The sequence below is a fragment of the Carya illinoinensis genome, chromosome 8 (genome assembly GCF_018687715.1).
Source record: "Carya illinoinensis cultivar Pawnee chromosome 8, C.illinoinensisPawnee_v1, whole genome shotgun sequence".
Lineage (NCBI taxonomy): Eukaryota > Viridiplantae > Streptophyta > Magnoliopsida > Fagales > Juglandaceae > Carya > Carya illinoinensis.
The window spans coordinates 2,937,898-2,960,535 of record NC_056759.1 but is presented as its reverse complement, the minus strand read 5'-3'; the positions used below and the strand labels follow the sequence as shown (position 1 = coordinate 2,960,535).

Sequence of the window (22,638 nt, the reverse complement as noted above, 5' to 3'; positions counted from 1 at the left end):
TTAATCTTTAGTGTATTTTTAGTGTATTTTTAGTATATATATTATTTTTAGTGTATTTATCAAAAAAAATATATATATTTTTAGTGTTCCAACTTTTGTTGGTTCTCGAAGATCAATTAGTGTTTATTTTTTTAGATTAATGTTTATTTTTAGTGTTTATTTTGCATCGGACATTAATATATATTTTTAGTGTTCCAAATTTTGTTCAATCTCGAAGATCAATTAGTGTTTATTTTGCATTGGACATGCTAGGATCTTGTTGTTTCTTGAGTAAAGCAGCATAGTAATTAGTAAGCCACTAAGCCTTGACATACTCATCCTACCAAATAATCATGAAGCATAATTAAAATGAAACAATTAACAAAAGTGTGCGCTGCAGACAAATTTTTGAACATTGATAAAAACAAAACAAAAAGATGGATAAAAGGAAAAGAAAAACTATATGATGCAGATCAAGAGAACTAAATAATTAGTTTCTCTCAGTTATCTCTAATTGCATGAACCTGTATATATTATTTTGTTGGTGCCGTGAATGATATATATGTTTCTTAATTAATTTTGAAATTAATGTTTCATATGTTAGATGGATTCCTCATCAACTCTAATTGATCTTGATAATGATGAACAAACTGTAAATTTGGGAGAGACCCAAACACCAAAACCTTCAAGTGCCCTTAGTAGTACTTATCCACTTCCTAGGAAACGGAAGGGGAAGGACCCATCAGTTGTTTGGGATCATTTTACTAAAGTTGAGGGTTGTCCCGTAGATGATCCGAAGGCTAAATGTAACTATTGTGGTAAGATTTATGCTTGCCACTCAAAGAGAAATGGGACTTCAACTATGCAAAACCACTTATTTGCATGTCTAAGAAATTCTCATAAACGCGAGACTCTAGATAGATATCAACAAACATTGGCGGGTGAGGAAGTTGGAGAGAGTGATAGTAGCGTGGTAAGAAATATTGTAACCCACAAATATAGTGAAGATGCAGTGAGGTTGGCCATTGCGGAAATGGTAATTATTGATGATTTGCCATTTAGAATTGTTGAAGGACAAAGATTTAAGAAGTTGGTTTGGTTACTTGAACCAAAATTTAAAGTGTCATGCCGTGTTACAGTTGCAAGAGACTGTATGAAATTGTTTACATCTGAAAAGGCCAAGCTTAGAAAGTTGTTTAAAGACGAGGAGATGAGAGTTTCATTGACTACTGATACATGGACATCGATACAAAATTTGAATTATATGTGCCTAACTGCCCATTTCATTGATAATGATTGGAAGTTGAAGAAAAAAATCATTAATTTTTGTTTGATCCCTAATCATCGAGGGGATACAATTGGAAAATATATTGAATCGTGCCTCCTTGATTGGGGCATTGATAAGATATTTACTGTGACTGTTGATAATGCTAGCTCAAATGATACTGCAATTTCTTACTTGAATCATTTTTTGACGGGGAATGTGTTGGGTGGGAAGTACATGCACTTGAGATGTTGTGCTCACATTTTAAATCTTGTCGTGAATGAGGGTTTGAAGGAGTGTAATGACGCCATCACAATGGTTAGAAATGCAGTTAGATATGTGCGCTCCTCCCCTGCTAGATTAGACAAGTTTAAGAAGTGTGCAGAAAAAGAAAAAATTGATTGTAAAAAATTGTTGTGTCTTGATGTGCAAACCCGATGGAATTCAACTTACATGATGTTGGATGCGGCTGAGAAATTTGAAAAGGCTTTTAGGCGGATGGAGAGTGAGGACTACAATTTTCTATCTTACTTTAATGAGGGACACATAGGGCCTCCTAGAGCTGATGAGTGGGAGACAGTGCGGGTTTTTGTGAAATTTTTGAAGATGTTCTATGATGCCACTTGTCACTTTTCTGGGTCCCTTCATGTCACGGCAAATACAAGTTTTGTGGAGATTTGCATGCTCCAAAAAGAATTGGTTAGGCTGAGTCAGAGTTCTAATAGTTGTTTGATGAACATGGCCATAAGCATGAGAACGAAATATGATAAGTATTGGGATTCATTGGATAAGCTGAACTTGTTGTTGTTGGTTGCCGTTGTGCTTGATCCTTGAAATAAGTTAGGCCTTCTCACCTGCAACTTGAGAAAAATTTATGATGAGACTCGAGGATTACATTTGGTGTCTAGTGTGAGGCAGTTACTATTCGACTTATACGATGAGTATAATGCTACATTTGGTTCTACTTCGAGTAGTCGATAACATGTGTCCGCTTCGACATCTATACCCTCAGTAGAAAGTGAAGAAGAGTCACAATTGTATATGGATTGATATGAGCCAGATAACGAGATTGAATCAGTTGCTACTAAAACAGAGGTGGATCGATATTTATCAGATGGTTGTGAGGCACTCAGTTCATCTTTTGATTTGTTGATCTGGTGGAGACAGAATGAGGTTAATTATCCTATACTTGCAAGGATTGCACGAGATTTGTTAGCCATGCCTGTTTCCACTGTTGCTTCAGAGTCAGCATTTAGTACAAGAGGGCGTGTACTTGATCAGTTTCGGAGTTCATTGGCTCCGAAAACAGTTGAGGCACTTATTTGTACTCAGAATTGGTTACAACATCCGTCGGCGCCAATTGATCTTCGAGAGGCCATGGATAATGTGGAGAGTTTTGTAGTGGAATCCGGTAATGTATTCATTCAATATTAATTTATTTTTATAAGTTAATTTCATTTATTTATTGATTATCCAAATTTATTAATATTTGATATTTAATCTTAATTTTTTTTTCATATTTATATAGAAATGGGAGTACAATCAGGCGTCACAACTATTGAAGATTGAAGACTTTTCGAATATGGAATGAAGAATTAAAGATTCAAGATTTTAATGTTTAATTTGTGTTAGTTGCTTGTTTATTACTTAAAACAATTTGTGTTGGTTTGTATTTGTATTTGTATTAAACATCTACTCATTTAGTGGATTCCTTTATTGATTACTTAGTAGTTAGTTATTAACTAACTTATTAGATTTTAAAGTATTATTTAGTAATTACTACTTACTAGTTACTATTATTAGTTTCTAAAACAATATTATTTTTATTGTTTTAAACTAGTAATGAATTTTAAAAATACAAGAAGTAAAATTTAAAATATTGTGAATATTGACTAATAAATTCACTAGATTGAGTAGAAAAAGCCCAAAAACTTTTAAATGAGCAAAAAAAGCCTTCTGAAAAGGGGCCCAAAAGAGGCCCAAAACATTGGCCCAAACCGGCCCAAACCGGTGAACCGATTGGAATCGGTTCCGGCCGGTTCCAGCCCCTTGAACGGTCGGTTCTCGGTCGGCAAAATTAGGAGAAAATGGTGGTCAGTTCGGCGGTCGGTTTGGCACAGTACCGAACCGAAGAGGTCGGTTTTCAGGCCTAGCTAGTATGGTGTCATTGCAAAATTCAGTGGGGACGTTGCTACGTCCGCAGACCATTTCTACGTACAATTTTTACCGATCACTGCAAAATTTATTTTTTGATTTTTGATTTTTTCTTTCACTATTTTTTAAAATTATTTAGATAATTTTTTAAAAATAAAATAATTATATATTCATTTAAAAATATTTACTTAATCATTAAATAAAAATAAAAAAATAAAAAGGCATTTCGATAAAAATTATCTGTAAAATAGTATTTTCCTTGTTTGTAAACAAAAACCAAAAAACGTACGTAATGCTCAATAGAATACCAATCATCAAGGATGGTCAACATTAAGGCACTACAAGAGATATGATTTTTTGAGACAAAAAATTTTGTCTCAAAAAATGGAAATTTCGTCCCTAAAAGTTTTGGGAGACGAAAAAATTTTGTCTCTATTTTGTCTCAAAAAGGCTGTCTCAGAAAGTTTTCAGAGACGAAAATTGATTTTCGTCTCCGAAAAGTATTTTTAGGGACGAAATTGGGCGGAACCGGTCGAAACCGTTCGAATGGGAAATTTTTTCTGAGACAAAAGAATGTCGTCTCAGAATCTAGTTCGAACGGAAATATTTTTGTTCGAACAATATGAAATGTTAATTCGAACCAATAACCATATCTGACCAAGTTTGTTCGAAGAAAAATATTAACTGTTCGAACAAATAATCTATTTACAGAAATCTTCTGTTCGAACGGACTTTTAGAAATGAATTTATTCGAACGAGTATTTAGTTGTTCGAACGAACGCATGGATTGTATTTCCCGGTAAGTTCGAATGGGTATATTTTTGTTCGAATGGGAATTTATTGGTTCGAATGGATATGTTTTTGTTCGAATGTATGCATAAATGGTAATTTACCATTCAAACGGCATTGATCAAACAAAATGAAATTGATACTAATACAAATTGTAATCTATATACATCAATTGTTCAAATGTTTACAAACATCGTAAATATAAAAGGCTATTAAAAAAAAAACAAATGAATTATGATTGTGGTGGTGGTGGTGGTATAGGGTTTTGGGACATCATTAATTGAAATTGTTCAAACATTTTTTGGTTATTTAATTGTAGCCTCTCTTCTAATCTTGCTTCTAAATCTGCTGCTTGATCTAATCGGGTCAACAACTCTTTTTCCTTCGATCTCAATCGTTCTATCTCAAGTGCAGCTTCCTCTAATTTTTTAGTGTTGTCGTCATTCGATCTGGCTTTAGAAGATGATGAAGATGTTGAGGATGGCTTCACGCAACGTCCTAAGCCCCTCAAATATCCAGAACGTGATCCAAGAACTTGAGAAAAGATTTGAGCATCGTTGACAGATGATTCATCAGATGGATCCGCAACAGTGTCTTTAAGAGATTTCATCTTGTCCTGGAAAAAGAAAAACATTAAAATTAGTATATGTAACAAAAATATATTTAGACAATGAAATTAAATAAATTTAAACTTACATAATTTGCCTCTGCTTCAGGATTGCTCCAAACACCATCACGATTTTTATGTGCTTTAGCATACAATTGGGTCAGATCATAATCAGTAGGATTTTCTTCTTGCTGCAAAATGAAAATTAATATCATAATTTATACGAAAAAAGTGTATATATTAAGATTTATTGGAGACAATAAGAACTAACCATTTTTTTTGCCAAGCGATGAAAAGATCGAGAACCCGCGTGATGGTGTATCGTTAAATTTGATCTATTTGTTTTGTTCACTGTACTCCGTTTCTAAAAAAAAGAATTATAATTTTTATTTAATACATCTATTATATATTATTAAAAAAAAGATGGTAGCGAAATTACCTGATAAGCAGGATCTTCAAACAGATCACAAACTTTCTCCCATTCGTTTGGTGGCATTGCTTGGAATGGATTTTGACGCGCCTCTATCGTAGTACTGAACTTCTAGTAGTGTGCATGGCATCGACCTTTGTACCTCCGAAATGCATTCGACATGAGTTCTTCAATCGTTAGTCGATCCTCCCGCCGACCAAAATTTAGTTCAAACTCGTCCTTCAAAGAATTATAAACAATTAGTATAATTTCAAACATTCGCATTTAAGTAAAAATGTTATACAAAGTAACTTATTACCAGACAACAATTTTTGATGTGGTCTTTCACATCTTGGGGAACTTTAGCCCAGGATGATGTAGCCATCGGTGCATACGTGCGAGTAAGTGTACCAACATAAGAAGCAAGCCAAGCTGCCGAATCCCCAGAGCCACCGGTGTGATCATCAGATATATCAACTTTAATTTTACCCACTTTCCTTACTTTTTCTATGCAGACACCCCTCGTAATGTCTCTAACTCGGCGCTGGTTTACAACAGCTATATATACAAATGGCTTAGAATATATTTTAATTAAATTAATCTTATTTGAAAGATATACATTGAAAAAATACCTTGTTCTGGTTCTGTTGACGGTGGCCCACCATTGTTGGCAGGTGAAGCACAGGGGGATTCGCTAAGTGGTGGGGATGGCTCACGTGTTCTTTTGCGTTTAGGAGGCATATCTGTTTGAAATTACACAATATATTATTATTCGAACAAAATACATGAAATATTTTTATAAGAATTTTACCTACACAAATATCTGTTTGAAAATCATTCGGTATCAGTATTGCTGGACCAATCGCTCTCATCCTCAGTAGACATTTCAGTTGATTCATGTTCTTCCGACATGTCACCTTCAATTACTTCGGGTTGAACATCTTCTCTGCGCAATGGGACCATGTCATAATGGCTGAGATCAACAAATAGATTGATGCCTGATTCATTTTCTTGATATGCTTCTTCATGGTCTGGACTATCAACTTCTTCATGTGGTTTGTCTACCTCTGGAATATAATCATACACATTTCTCGGCGCAAATTTCTCGACTATTCTCCATGGATTTCCGAACTCCGGATCATCTAAATAAAAAACTTGATTTGCTTGGCATGCGAGAACAAATGGGTCGTCCTCATACCATTTGCGAGATGTATTGACACTTACAAAATATTCATCCTTACGCACTCCCAATCTAGGATTCGAGACATCCCACCAGTTACATTTAAATAACCAGACCATATATCCCCCCACATACTTTAATGCTATGATATTCTCCACAATTCCGTAAAAATCAATATTTTCATCCCCATGGCTTCCTTCGACAACAACCCCACAATTTTGAGTTTTCCTATATCGTTCTCTGTCTGCTGTGTGAAATCTATATCCACGCACCAAACATCCTAAATATTGGATAGCCCGCTTAGACGGACCACATGCCAAAGCATATACTTCTGGTGAGATTTCACCTGAATGTTCATTATATTTCGATGCAACCTACATAAATAAATTTTATTCTACTTATATCAATATCATATATAAATATGATGACACCTACAAATTAAATAAAGTTTAAAATACTTTCAAGCATAATTTTTTATACTATCAATACCGTATGTTCAAACCAAGAGGCAAATTCTTCTTCATGCGTCTTTTCTACGTCAGTCACACCATTCGTGCGAAGTAGTTGTATATGTTCGCTGCATATGTTAATGTGAATTATTAATTTGTATCAATATATACTATATTATTAGAAATGCACTTAATACTACTACCAAATTAGATGATCATCACGAACCTCAAATACTGTTCAATCTCTTCACAATTATTTAAGACATACCATCGAGCTCTTTCAAACTCTCGCCCACATAGGTCATAGCCCCCTTGTGCACCTATAGGACGTACTTTCTGGGAAAACACGGTAAATGCTGACGAAACTCCCATTTGTCCACCTTCATAATTTCGATCCGGTCTCGTAAATCTAGTATCAACCCCACGAAAATACATTGAACAAAATGTATGCCACTCATTATGAATATATGACTCTGCGATCGATCCTTCCGGACGAGCCTTATTCCCCACAGATCGCTTAAGTTTTCCCAAAAACCGTTCAATAGGATACATCCATCTATACTGAACGGGGCCAGCAACTAAAGCCTCACGAGGGAGATGCACAGCCAAATGAACCATTACATCAAAGAATGAAGGCGGGTACAAACTCTCCAATTTACACAATATCAATGCAATGTCAGCTTCCATTTTTAATAAGGCATCAACTTTCAACGTTCTACTGCAAATATTTCTGAAAAATCGCCCTAATTCTGTGATAGCTGTACGAACATCTGGAGTAAGCTTTCCCCGCACACCAACTGGCAACAATCGCTGTAAAAATATATGGCAGTCGTGACTTTTTAGACCAGTTATCTTCCAATCATGAGGTCGGACACATCTTGACATGTTCGAAGCATAACCATCGGGTAATTTGATTGTCATAAACCAATTACAGAATTTCTTTCTCTCATCACTTGAAAGTGTATACCATCCAATGGGCATATAAGCTGATGACCCAGTATCTTGCAAATGCAACTCTGATCTGATTCCCAACTCTTTCAAATCTTTACGAGAGTTGACTGTATCTTTTGTTTTTCCTTGTATTGACATCAGGGTACCCAAAATATTCTCACATATATTTTTTTCAATGTGCATTACGTCTAGATTGTGACGCAGTGTTAAGGTAGACCAGTATGGCAACTCAAAAAAAATACTTTTTTTGGTCCAATTCAATTCCACTGCTTGTCTTTTCCTCTTTCGGCATCTTGCATTCTTTCCAAATCTGTTGTCTGGGACATCTGCCAATTGAGTGAGAATATCACTGCCAGAATACTCTGGTGGTGATGACCTACGATCAACCGTTCCATCAAACATTACCCTATTGTTTCGCCATCTATGATCATAAGGTAAATATCGACGGTGTCCCATGAAACATAATTTCCGGCCATTCGCTAACCACTGAGACTGTGTATCTTTGTTACAAACAGGACAAGCCATTTTTCCCTTTGTGCTCCACCCAGACAAGTTCCCGTATGCCGGAAAATCATTAATTGTCCAAAGTATTGCAGCATGCATTTTGAATTCACGCGAAGCGGCCACATCATATGTATTGACACCCTGTTCCCACAACTCTTTCAACTCTTCCATCATTGGCTGCAAATATACATCTATTTCATTTCCTGGTGACCTTGGCCCTGGAATCAATAGAGTCATCATAAAATAAGGATCCTTCATACACTTCCATGGTGGCAAATTATAAGGCATTACTATGACAGGCCAAGTGCTATGAGAAGTGCTCATGTTGCCAAATGGATTAAACCCATCAGTTGCTAAACCAAGACGTACATTGCGAGGTTCTTCAGCAAACCATGGATACTCGTCATCAAATTTCTTCCATTGTAAGGAATCTGCAGGATGAGTGAGAAATTGATCATTTTGAACTCTTTCTGTGTGATGCCAAGTCATATCTTTCGCAGTCATCCGGGAAGTAAATAATCTTTGAAGTCGAGGAATAAGCGGAAAATGTCTTAGCACTTTCTGGGGTACATTACGCTTATCTGATGTCCATCTTGACTCAAGACACACCGGACATGATTCACATTCTGCATATTGCTTCCAGAAGAGAACACAATCATTCTTACATGCATGGATGATATTATAATCAAATCCTAACCCTCGCTTCAATTTCTTCGCTTCATAAAAATTCCGAGGTACTACGTTATCCTCTGGCAGAGCCTCTTTAAATAATTCAAGCAGCATATCGATAGCCTTTGCAGAAATACGACAAATAGACTTTATATGGAGCAACCTGACAGTGAATGACAACTTGCTATGACGGGTACACCCTTCGTACAATTCTCGTTGTGCATCCTCCCACAATGATCCAAAGTCTTCATTTCCCCCAAATGACTGGGTAGATGTTCCTTCTCCAACCCTGGCACCAAATATGCCAGCGCCAAGATCTCCTAACATTTCAGTCATATCTTCTCCATTATCATAACCATCATCAGAAATATCAACATTTATGTCCTCCGTGTCGATCTCGTTACATTCACCCATCTGGTTGGTGTGACTGCCAAATCTAACTCCTTGGGGAAATGGTTCTCCATGTAAAACCCAATCTGAATATTTACCATCAATTCCATTTACGAATAAATGATCCTCCACAACCGTCATATTATAAGAACTAAGGTTTTTGCACTTCTTGCATGGGCATCTTATAAATCCTCGACTATCAACACTCCCACAAGCAAATTCTAAGAAAGACTTCACCCCTTGTGCATATTGTATATAGTCTCGACCAAGTCTATCTCCCAACAACATCCAACTTTTATCCATCTATAAAGGAAAACCACAATCATGGGATAAACACTATCATTCAACTATTACAATACATGTGTTTAATTACCATGTACTTTTAAGGTAGTTGGTCCTATCCCATTCGAGAGACTATCATCTATATCGCATATATACTCAGTCTAAAACTCGTATGTTAGTTTAAATTTCGGCAGCATTTCCCTACAATTCTCCAAGTATGCTAGTCACGATAAGTCGTCGACCCTATTCATGAGCCGAGAAACTTATGAACTACATACTCGAAGAATGTAGAAAAATGTTAAACCAAAATTTAAATTGACTAACACAGGAGTTATAACTAAGTATATATGTCATATAGATGATAGAATCCCAAACTGTCCACTTTGGACAATTCAAGAGTTATACCCAAATATTCTTTAAGAGAATATTTGGCCACAACTCTCGAACGGGTCTAAGGTTTAACTGCATGTAAAATAACTACAAAATCCAAACACTCAGTAATAAACATAACAAGCATATGTCACAAATACATGGGAAGATTACATTACAAGTATACATGATGGGCCTTGAAATATTTAATACTTGAGTACTCAAATATCTTCACATATTTAATTATAATTTTTTAATTAAATATCTTATTATTATATTTGGAGTATTAAGCTATTTAATTAGTGTACTTAGATATAATTAATTATACATTAGGTATTAATCATCTTATTACTTGAGTACTTACTTATGTTCAAATATGTAATTATAATTTTTTAATTAAATATCTTATTATTATATTTGGAGTATTAAGCTATTTAATTAGTGTACTTAGATATAATTAATTATACATTAAGTATTAATCATCTTATTACTTGAGTACTTACTTATGTTCAAATATGTAATTATAATTTTTTAATTAAATATCTTATTATTATATTTGGAGTATTAAGCTATTTAATTAGTGTACTTAGATATAATTAATTATACATTAAGTATTAATCATCTTATTACTTGAGTACTTACTTATGTTCAAATATGTAATTATAATTTTTTAATTAAATATCTTATTATTATATTTGGAGTATTAAGCTATTTAATTAGTGTACTTAGATATAATTAATTATACATTAAGTATTAATCATCTTATTACTTGAGTACTCAAATATCTTCACATATTTAATTATAATTTTTTAATTAAATATCTTATTATTATATTTGGAGTATTAAGCTATTTAATTATCACTGCAAATAATAAGTATTTAATTCTGTGATACTGTTCGAACAAACACTCTATAAGTTCGAATGGAACGCTGGTGAAGTTATATTCTGTTCGAACAAATAAAAATTAATTCGAACGGTATTCAGAGCGTTCGAATTAAACCAACCCAGAAACCAGTCACGAAACAGAGCACAAAACTGATAAACAAAACACAATTTCTGCATTCATGATGCCATATTTCAATACAACAAACTCAAAACATCATGAATATCTCTAAATATGATTATTAAAAAACTTAGAAAACTAATAAAACTTACCTCTTGTACTAGCAATTCAAACTTTAGTCAATCCACAATACCTATATATACATAAAACACATTAAACTGTTGTTCTATCCCAACAAATAAATGCAAAAACTCTATAGATATTTGTAAACGAAAATCGGAATGAAAAATACAAAAAAACACAACTTACCTCTTGTCCTTCTCCTTTCTCTCTCAAGAATCTCTTCTCTCTCAACGCTTTCAAGCTCTCTCTCTCCACAACACTCTCTCACAGCCTTTGCCACGCTCTCTCTCCTTTTCTCAATCTTCAATCCGAGTGAAAAATGAAGTGAAAGGATCGGATTAATAATATGTGCATTTCAGTTCGAACTAAATTTTAATCAGTTCGAACGCGAAAGTCCAAATACCGCTAATTTTTCCCACAATTTTTTCGCGTTCGAATTAATATTTTTCCAGTTCGAACAGAAAAAAGAATATTCTCCAGCATATACTGATAACTTGGCACGAATTTTCCCTCCAAACAAAAAAAATTCGTTCGAACATGAATTATCTCTATTCGAACTAACATTATATTAGTTCGAACAGATAATTAGATAAATATATAACTATACACATAATACACCCAATATTATTATGTGTATATGTAAAAATTATATAGACTATATAATACTAAGTGTCACTAATATCATAATACTAAGTTTCTTATCAATCTATAATATTAAGTATTTAAAATAGTATAATATTTTATTTACAATCACTAATAGTGTTATACTTATAAGTTAGTATCACTATAAGTATAATACTAAGTATCACTAATAGTATAATACTAAGTGATATTAAAGTATAGATACCATCAAAATATGAAAACTAATAATACTGTAATATTTTATAATATAGTCCAAGTACTTGGTTTATTATTAATATACAAACTAAACATATTAGAAATATGTTTTTTATACTAGTATAATTAATGCAATGTTTTACTATATACTTACTATATTTACTTTATAATGCAATACTTTAGACAATACTATTTTATACTCATCTAATCCATAATATATATACTATTACATATATATATATACTAGATACTTACAATATATATAAGTAACTAGTATAAAACTCTATACTATCGATATATAGTTATCTAATATATATTATTATATATACTAGTGAGAAATTTGGCCATTAGTACTAGTATACTCTGTATTATATACTATTATTACTAATACTTCTCAATTGTTTTACCTCTTGTACTTATATATATATTTTTATGAAGTATTATATAATTCATTCAAACTTATACCCTTCTAGTTCGAACTTATACCCTTTTAGTTCGAACTAATTATACTTCCGTTCGAACGAAATCACGTTATTTAAGCCGCGAACCAGTTTCTTCCCCAGGAGATTTCGTGCCTCCTCTCATTCGAACTTTTCGATTTCCTCCGCCGTTAGCAGCCACAACGCCGCCACCAACTCCTCAAATCTCCTAGAACAAGAGGTATGGGTTAAATGTTAATTATTTTTATAATTTTTTTAGTTAGTTTTGGGGGGGTCGGATTTTGAATCAATCCGGCCCCATTTTGTTGTTTTGGGGGCAAATGACACAACTATAATCGGTAGAAATGATAGGGATTTACTCCTAAATCATTTCTACCGATTAAAATATTGGATTCCTTCATAAAAATGAATGTGTCGGTTCGGTTCTGAGTCGACTCAGCCATGTCTGTTTGGCTCAGGTCCGTTCGAATGAATACAAATTTCATTCGAATTGAAGTCAAGTCCATTCGAATTAAATTTATGTTAATTCGAATGGAATATAATTTTATTCGAATGGATTTTAGGCTAATTCGAATGGACATATCTGAGGTCATTCGAATGAAAATTATGTTCATTTGAATGAATTTAAATTTCATTCGAATGAATATAATTTAATTCGAATGGAATTAAAGGCCATTCGAATAAGCAGTTGTCAACCATGATAGCACAATATCATCATTCCTCTAATTCACTTTAATTAGATCACATATATCTTTTATACATCAACAGTATACTAATGGCAAGCAGCAGCGGAAGAAAACGTTCCAGACCCCAGACAGTAGAAAGTACCTCCGCATCTCCTTCTCAGCCGGCCGTCAGGCCTATACTAGTTGAGCGGGAGATCATTTTAGGTGACTTCCGTGACCTCACTTGGGAGGGGCGGAGCATACATGACATCATCACCGATCGTGGATGGACCCCGATCTGTCAACAGAGGGGCACAGCATATCCTGAGATGGTCGGTGAGTTTTACCGTGCCATGGGTGAGCAGCCTGGTGATGCTCTATGCTATAACTTAGTAGTCCGGGGAGTGAGTATTATATTCTCTCCTCGCGTTATTGCTGAGTTCCTAGATTTGCGGCGAGAGCCCGGTGCCTATCCTGCAGCAGCAGCAGCGAGATCAGCGACTGCACCATCTGGAGAGGACACTACAGTCGCATCCTCATCGCCAGTGCCGGATAGACAGACCGCAGAGCTGGATGCTAGCTCGGATGATAGCGAGAGCGGTGATGAGGTACCTGATGATGGTCTCACAGACGATCAGGTTCGTGACCTAGTGCGAGACCCTGAGGCTCCTCCATATGATGGCGGTAAAGTGATCCGACAGGCCGACTGTATAGCATTTTTCAGAATGCTTAATTTGATTGTTGGGTATAACATTGATCCGAAAAAACACAAGACTGATTTCGGGATCGAGCGGGCCAGATTTTTGTTACGGTTAGCACAGGGGGAGCCGATTGATCTGGCATTATATTTCTTCCTCCGCATTCGCACAGAGTCACGCTATTCGGGTGGAGGTAGTCTACCATTTGCGCTTTTGATATCTAACCTCTTACTCCATTCAGGGGTTGCAGTGACTTTGACTGAGCGGAGGTCGCCACAGATGGGGCCCGTTAACAAGATCACATTCAGTAAGAGCAAGGGTCACTTGTCGAAGACTCGTCCAGTCCTACAGGATCAGCCTCCGCCTACTGATCCAGCTTCTACTGCTGCTGCCCCTATTGAGAGACACCCTGCTGGGGCTACTCCAGATGAGGTACGAGCTATATTGGCGGACCACCGCGACATTTTATTGAGGGACTTCATTCAGCCCATGATGGAGAAGCTTAAGGACCTAGAAGGACGGTTGCAAACTTTACAGGAGGATTTTGATTTATATAATAAATAAATATTGTTAGTAATTTTTTTACTTTTTTATATTGTATAGAACGTCTAACTCATTTTGGAATGTAATTAATGCAGTATAGTTTTTATTTTTAGTGTTTGCTAGCCTCTTTATTGTTAATAACACATTTCTTCTCATTATACTTAGTGTTCACGATAATTGAAAAAATGACACTATCTTTAAATTAATATTTAGTTAACTAAAATATTTTTAAATTAATTACATAAAATTAATTATTTATGAATTTGTAAATATTTTAATTCATTGTAAATCATAATATATAATATATAGAACTTTTTATTTACTTTGGAAATGATAAAAAATTAATAGAAAAAATATGTATTCTTACAATTTTAACAATATATCTTTTCAATTAAATAATACCGTTCGAACACGTTAATACTAATTCGAACAAATAATATTGCATTCGAATTAATTAATTTTCTGTTCGAATTAAATTTAATTAGTTCGAACGGCATAGATTTTTGGAGACGACCTAATTCGTCTCAGAATCTCAAGTTCGAACTAATTTTTTTTAGTTCGAACGGATTTATAAGGTTTTCCATGTTTTGAGACGAAATTAAAATTTCGTCTCAGAAAAGTACTTTTAGGGACGAAATTAATTTCGTCCCTAAGAAATTTCGTCCCTAAAAATTAAATTTCTTGTAGTGAGGGTAGTGATAGAGTTACCACTCTATTATTATCCATCTACTACTTAAGTGTATTTTAATTTTTTTTATTTTAATTTTATTTATTTTTAAGTATTTTTTTAACATCTTTAATCATTAAGAAAAAATTTAAAAATATATAATTTTATTAATACTCACTTTCTTAATCATTAAGTAAAATAAAAAATTTAAAAATAATTAAATACAAAAAGAGTAATAGATAAGTTATAGTTAAATAGTAATAACATCATTTTCCCAACATTAATACTAGACTACCTGCACGTACACCTTGAAGCACGCAGATCCAGAATCAACCATGCATTAATTGGCCCCATGATCTTACTTATTACTACCGGCCTTTCTTCATCGGCACAAGCTGTAATGTCTTACAAACACCCACAGACCAACGATGACAAACAAGTAAACATAAGAGCAATCAAGCACACGATACATAATTATATGTAGTTCGACGACTTGCTTATGGCTATAGGTTGTAGAAAACTTATTAATCAAAATAGATTATAATTACTTAATCTCAACTTATTCTTTTTAAAATTTTTTACTCTCACACATAATATACACTTACTTCCCAATTAATCACTCCAAAATATGTTGAAAATTGTACAAAAGAACAAAGAATATAATATATACAACAAATAGCGTTGGAAACTCTAATTGGCTAAAAATACATCCATCACTCAAGCGGCTTGTCAAGCCCACCTATAGTAAATAGCCAATGAATATTGGCTTGAGTAGTGTGTCGAGCGCAGCTTGAGCGAACATATAGGTTTGTTTCTCATTCGAGCTCACTGCCACGCTAGACTCAAGCGAACTCACGGTTTAAGTTTAGATTAAGCAGGACCGGCTTAATACGTTGTAGGGCCTAAGGCGAAATATTGAGTGAGTTTTTTTTTTTTTTAAAAAAAAGTAAAATTTAATAAATTTATTTTGTTTTAATTTTTATATTACATTTTAATTTAAAAATCACTCCCATCGTTCTGCAAAACAGAATTACCTAATTCAGTTTTTATACCACAATCTCAATTAATAACAGACTTAATCTTTATTGAAAAATTATTGGTTTAGAAAGAGTTTTATCAAAATTAGTTTTATAACATGTACTTGGATTCTCAAAATCAATTATATCTATTATTGTAAATAAATTTCTATAAACCCATGCATTTGGAAAAAATAAAATGAGCCCTTGTTTCTTCAAATGATTATAATAAAACCTTTTATAAATACTAAGAAGTAGATTTTTCTCTTTATATTTTTCATACTGTATATTAAACTAATAATGATAAAAGGCAAGTGTACAATAGAATGAGATTATGTGAAATAATTATTACGTGGAGATAAGATGAGAATATCACTTCGTGTCTTAGTACCAACATTAGAAATGAAAATGAGATAAATAAGAGAAAAAGTTTCATCATCATCAAGCAAATTCAAACATAATAAAATTCTAAAAAAAGAAATTCCAATATTAACATATATATTTAGAAATATAATCATAAAGATTCAAGAACACTCGAGCAAATAAAAAAAAAAAAAACTCATGCCAATGACATTTTTAGTAATTAAGAACATTACTAATTAATATCTTTATAAATTAATGACTTAATATGAAAATAAAAGTTTTGATGGTAAGTTAAAAGATTAAAAAAAGAAAAACTATAAACCAAGAAAAGTTCAACAAAAGCTGAGAATTTGGAAGAAAAAAAAAATATGATCATCCAGAAAGATAACCAATCATATAAAACCTATTTTTTTTTATTGATTTATTAATTTTTTTTCTAATTATTAATTTTTTTTTTCTTTTAGAAAATTTTACTTAAAATATTTTTGAGAAGCTTTCTTCCACTAGGGGCCTTACTAAGTCGCCTAATGGAAGAGCCGACACTGAGCTTAAGCCCACTGACAAGCATACCTTAAGTGGACTCTTTATTTTTTGATTTTCTACTCACACATTAGTCTCCACATGCAACCCAACATATATATTGCATTCTCATAATTATATATGTATGTAGGAGGTTTGAGTTCCTAAAATTTCCTAAAAAAATTACATGCGGGAGAACTTGTACAATAGCAATTGCTCATGATCATCTATCTCCCTCTACACGCCTTATATCCTTAATTGGAACAAACACCCAAGGGGAAAACCCAACGCACGACATATTAATCAAAAACTATATATATATATATATATAATTTTCGCGTCTACACGATTAATCTCGTTTGTGAGAGAAGCTGAACCTTTCTCGGTATGTATATTACTGATATATGTTGTTTAATTAATACCAGAATCAAATACAATGCAATATAGAACTGATAAGAAGAAAAACGAATCAAAATTAATTAAGCATGTAGACTACATTAATATTAATAATCCACTCACAATACGATCGATGCAAGACAGGCGTGTTTAAAATTTACGTACATCTCAAAAATATAGATAAAAGAAAACAATTAATACAGTACATGACATTGCATTTTGTAGCACACACTCAAATAATTAGCCTCACCCAAAATAACTCGTAAAGATATATAGTTTCGCAATATTGCACTTTCCAACCATTTCCTAGTTAACAAATAAGGATTAATTCTCTTCTTTCCCTCGTTTTATATATAGGGCGAGCTAGCTGGAAGAGCAGTCTTGGATTGAAGAGCAGCCGGCAAGAAGACATCAGTCAGAGCAGTCTTGGATTGAAGAGCAGCCTTGAGCAATTTCACAGACTACCAATTAACAAATCAAATAATCAATCAGGACAGAAAAATATATAGTTTATATAATTACATTTGATGAAAACAATCAATGGCGTCCCATAATTATTAAGAAATGTTGCTTTTCTACCTAAATTTTATCATACTCTATCACATTACTAATGAAGTATACTTAAAATTGTATTTTTTTTTTTTTTTATAATAAGGGAGGAGGGACCCTCCGTGATATATACTTAAAATTGTATTTATCGTGATTAATATATAAAATTATTTAAAATGTTCAACATTAGCAAATGTGAGTAGAAATGACTAATTTTAGAATGAAAGAAAGAAAAATACTCAGTTACTACTTAATTTGTACCAATTTCTTATTTTTTATTTTTCAAATTATTATGCATGCCTGGCCGTACGTGGCTTTTCTGCTAAGAAACTTGCACAAAATGACCATATCGTTTAATGGATTAATTGACCAAAAAGAAAATCATATTCGGTCATGAATAAAACATAACCAGAAAAAAAGAAAAAAGAGCAAGGGTCGAACTGCCATACCTCATCCATGTCCAAATCGACCACTATCTTTTCAAGCATCCTTAAATCCTTGATATCATACTCATGAAGCAGAGTTATGAAAGTGTCAGCGTGCAAGGGCATCATCCGCAGATCATCCATCACTATGAATCTGACCCACTCTTTCAACAAATTGAAATTACTAACCGCTTTGTTCGCGCTTATTAACTCTTCAACACTGAGCGATACCACGCGGTTCATTGATGCTGATGAGCATGGAATGCAATGTCCGCCCTCTGTAGAAGACAGCTGGTCACGGCTTCTGCATGAGTAGCTGCTACACTCATAAAATTTCCTGAACGTATAGGACTCGACCCTTGGCAAGAGAAAGGAGTCTGTAGTACCAGACATTACTCCTTTTGGCTTCAACACCAAGTCTTTGCTTTGGCCTGGCTGAAGGTAACTTTGGCTCAGGTTTTCAATGCTTTCGTATAGGTTTTGCAAGCACCCTAGCATTTCTTGACTTTTTAGGAAGTTAGTGACAGTCACGACCGGCAAAGTGAAAGATTGAAAGAGAAATTCAATAAAGTCCTTGCCTGCTTCAGCAAATAGCACTCGATTTATCTTCTTGTCTATGAAAAGCTTCAGGCTTATCGTACTGGTTGCTTTGGGTGCTTCTGCCATTTTTTAGGTATCTCAATGGATGACCTTCAAATTGGGTGGAGAATGGCAAGTTTTGTAAGTGGGTGTGTGGAAAAATTGGAGATATCAAAGACCGGCAAATCATCATGACTAGACTATGAAAAGACTTGGAAGCTTACCATTCAACCGCAATGTCTTTTCTTTTTTTACTATTCTCTCTTTTTCTTTTGAGAAATACTTTGGATGCCGTAGTGTTTACCGAATGTTTTTCTTTTTAACTTTTTTGTTATTTTTTATTTGGTAATTAAATAAATATTTTTAAGTGGTATTGTGAAATTTTTTTAAAAAAATTAAAAATATAAAAAATAAATAAAAAATAAAAAGAAAAGTTGCCTTCGGTGAAAATTCGGGCTACAGGATGTAGCACCGCTCTTTTTTTTTTTTTGATTTGCTATCGTTTTTTTTTTTTTTTTGTCCTTTTCAACTGCTAAATATAATTCTTATTTAAAGAATAGGACTTATTGAAATAAATAAATAAATTTTTGTTATAAGTTTGGCCTTTTTCTTCGAGAACTATCTCGAATTTACACAAATCATCTTCATTTTCTTCACTTCTGTTTATCCTTACGCCTTCTCTTCTTCCAAGACTTCTTACCATAGTTACCATTTTTTTTTTTTGGTTTGGAAAATGTAAATACAATCATTTTTAGAACTTTTTATATAATTATGTTTAAATTTGAGTCATTTTTTATAAAATAACTTATAAAAATAAAACTATTTTATATAAATACTCTTATTTTACCATATAACTATAAAAAATTGTAAAAAAGAATGTATGTATATATATATATACAAGAACGCTTGAGACCGGACGTTCCTATAAACGGAGAATAACGGTTGCCAATTAGAAATTACCACGTAAGAAGTACATTTTAAAGTCACTATTGCGCGATGTAGGGGATAAACCCACTCCGTCTTCGTTGCTTTCGTCTAGAACTGAAATGAAAACCTCTCTCTCTTCTCTCTCTCTTAGAAACCTTAACATTAAATCTGAAGCTAAATTGGAAGCTCCCTTTTTTCCTAAAAACCAGCTAAATCGGAAGCAAGCAAGCAACACGCAAAGAAAGAAATTTTTGAGATCCCAAGTTCATCAAGGTGTACCATTTTTATTATTCTCGCGCGTGTCTATATCTATACCAGTTTGTATTCAGTTTCACTTACTCTTATGCTCTAAGAAAAATCCATTTAGGCCAGACCAGATTGATTATTTATACTTAGTGATGTGAATGAATCAATGAGTGTTTAGACCTTTAAACCTAATGCATTTCCTCTACATAGCTGCTTGTTGTCAATGTTGCTTGCGAGAAAATCTTAAATTTGTTCAGCTTCAATCAAAATGTGATCGGAATTCCAGCAGGTGTTCATTTGTTTTCTTTCAAGCTTGTTTATGCGTGAATATGCCTGATGATTAGATTGCGGACTTTACAGTAGGAGATCCCATGGGTCATGATAGGTAATGACATGAAATAGTGTCCCGCATAAAAGGAATTTGATCACAGTCAAGCTTACAACTTTAAAGCAAATATGCAAATGATGGGTTTCAGTGGCCAGAGAGAGATGCGAGTATGGGTGGGTTTCGTGTACTGCAAAGTAGAAACAGACAAGAAAAATAGAAGATGGCTTTCGCGTACTACAAAGTAGAAGATGGAACTCGCATACTGCAAAGTAGAAGATGGAACTCGCGTACTGCAAAGTAGAAGATGGTTCGAAACAGAGAAGGAAAAGACTGGGTTCAGAAGAGAGAAGGAGAAGAGATGAGAGAAATGATGGCTTTCCATGTCACGTGAAAAGAGAGAGGTTGAGAAGGGGGTCTCGTTTCCCTACATCGCGGCAATCAAAATTTGTTTCTATCTCTCTGATGTGGCTATCACCTATTGGTCTCTGATAAAGACGCGTTGTAGGATTAGCCGGTTTTAAGTTATTCTCATATATATATATATATATATATATATATATATATATATTATTCTTTCTAATTTTCTTTTGTTTTCTTTTGTTTCTTCTGTCACTTTCATTTGTACGGGAGTACTTGTGCCGTCCGGCAGTTACATGCATGAGCCTGATGGAACAATCAGGGATTGACTTGATTTAGGCTATAATATAAACAATGTTTACAACTATTTGAATTTTAGAAATATTTGGGTCTACAAACTAATTATTATTGAGGCCCATGTCTTAATAAATTGCATCATAAATGTTAACGTAGTCATGGGTGCATTTTTATCTGCTACGTGCATTCGTTTCTCTACTTCGTCTCTAGATAGAGGTCTAATGGGTTCGGTGTTATTTGATTTTAGACATATTTTGAAACCAAAATTATTTAAGTCGATTTTGAGAACTGATATAGAGCATTCACCCAAGAACCGATTTTGGAGTCTAATGAGTTCCGTTTAATTTTTTTCGATTTCGATTCGATTCAATTTGGTTTACACGTGTAATTTGATTTTAGGTTTTGTTGTTAGGTTTGTTGGTTTTTCTTATCCAAATGATTTTTTTTTTTTTAATTATCTCAAATAAGATAGAGCCTAAAATATTATTTTCAAAAACACCACACACATAACTAATTAACCAAATAAACAAAATCTAAAAAAAAAAATACACAGACAATATCAAATGCAACCATAAAAGTAAAAGGTGCAACTCTAAAGTATATATATAAAAAAAAGTTACATAATAACTTATTACCAACTACTTAGTTTGAAAAAGTTACAATTAAATATTATATATATAAATATATAATGTACTCTTATACCTATACCCTATTATATATATATATGTAACTTAATATATCTAGATAAATATTAACTCATTAATAGCATAATATTCATACTCATATTTAATAGTAAGTTTAAAATATTCATACTCATATTTTAAACAATAAGATTAAAATCTGATATTATATTAATTTTATAATATGTGTAATACATATAAGATGAAAGTTTAAAAAAATTATAATATATATAATATAACAAATTAAATATATATTTTAGTTCAATTCAATCTAATTAGGTTTTCAAAAAAGTAGTGCCACATCCAGAGGGATGTAGCACGAGAATCTACCGAGAAGGCAAAAAAGTTCTATATTTTTTTATCTGTTTTCATTTATTCTTTTGGTATTTTTAAATATATTTTTTTTAAAAATTCATAACATCATTAAAAAAATATTTTTTCAATCATTAAAAAAATAATTAAATAAAAAATAAAAGTACACTTCTTAAAAAATACTCAAGATTCATTATAAGAATTCCAAATATTTTTCTTTTTCAAAATCGATACAAATCAGTTTTAATTTATATAAATCGAAATCGACCGAATAAGTAATGAAATTTGAATCAGACCAAATCAATTCATTTAGTTTGGTTGGTTTTCCAATTTTTTCATAGGGAAATGCCTAGGCGGCCTTTTTTTTTCTTAATAATTAAGAAAAAATTGATTAATATTATTATAAATTTTTTATATTTTTTAAATATTTAAAAATATTAAAATATGATTTGAAAGAAAAACAAAAAAAAAAAATTCTTAAGCCTAGCGGTGGCCGGTGGCCCCCAACGAAAGCCACCAGCAGTGACTCTAGCATGATCCTTTTCCATATACCCCTACTCCTAGTCCTAGCCTCCTAGGTTTTCTCTTTTGCCTTTTGTGCTTTTGCTTCTCTCTTCTTTCCTCGTCGTAGATTTTATCCTTTTTCCTTTTGCTTTTCTTTTCTCTATTCTT

The 22,638-nt window shown here is 33.0% G+C and overlaps 2 protein-coding genes across 2 annotated transcripts in view; both read right to left on the bottom strand.

The window, feature by feature from the left end:
* LOC122274727 overlaps positions 1-22,638 on the bottom strand; it is a 50,741-nt gene that overhangs the window by 4,122 nt on the left and 23,981 nt on the right. The window lies entirely within an intron of this gene.
* On the bottom strand, positions 17,346-19,002 carry LOC122274728. The gene is made up of 2 exons (XM_043083737.1): positions 18,265-19,002; positions 17,346-17,727 (listed from the first exon to the last, which is right to left on the bottom strand). The coding sequence occupies exons 1-2, from the start codon at positions 18,904-18,906 to the stop codon at positions 17,614-17,616; spliced, it is 756 nt and encodes a 251-aa protein (XP_042939671.1). The 5' UTR covers positions 18,907-19,002; the 3' UTR covers positions 17,346-17,613.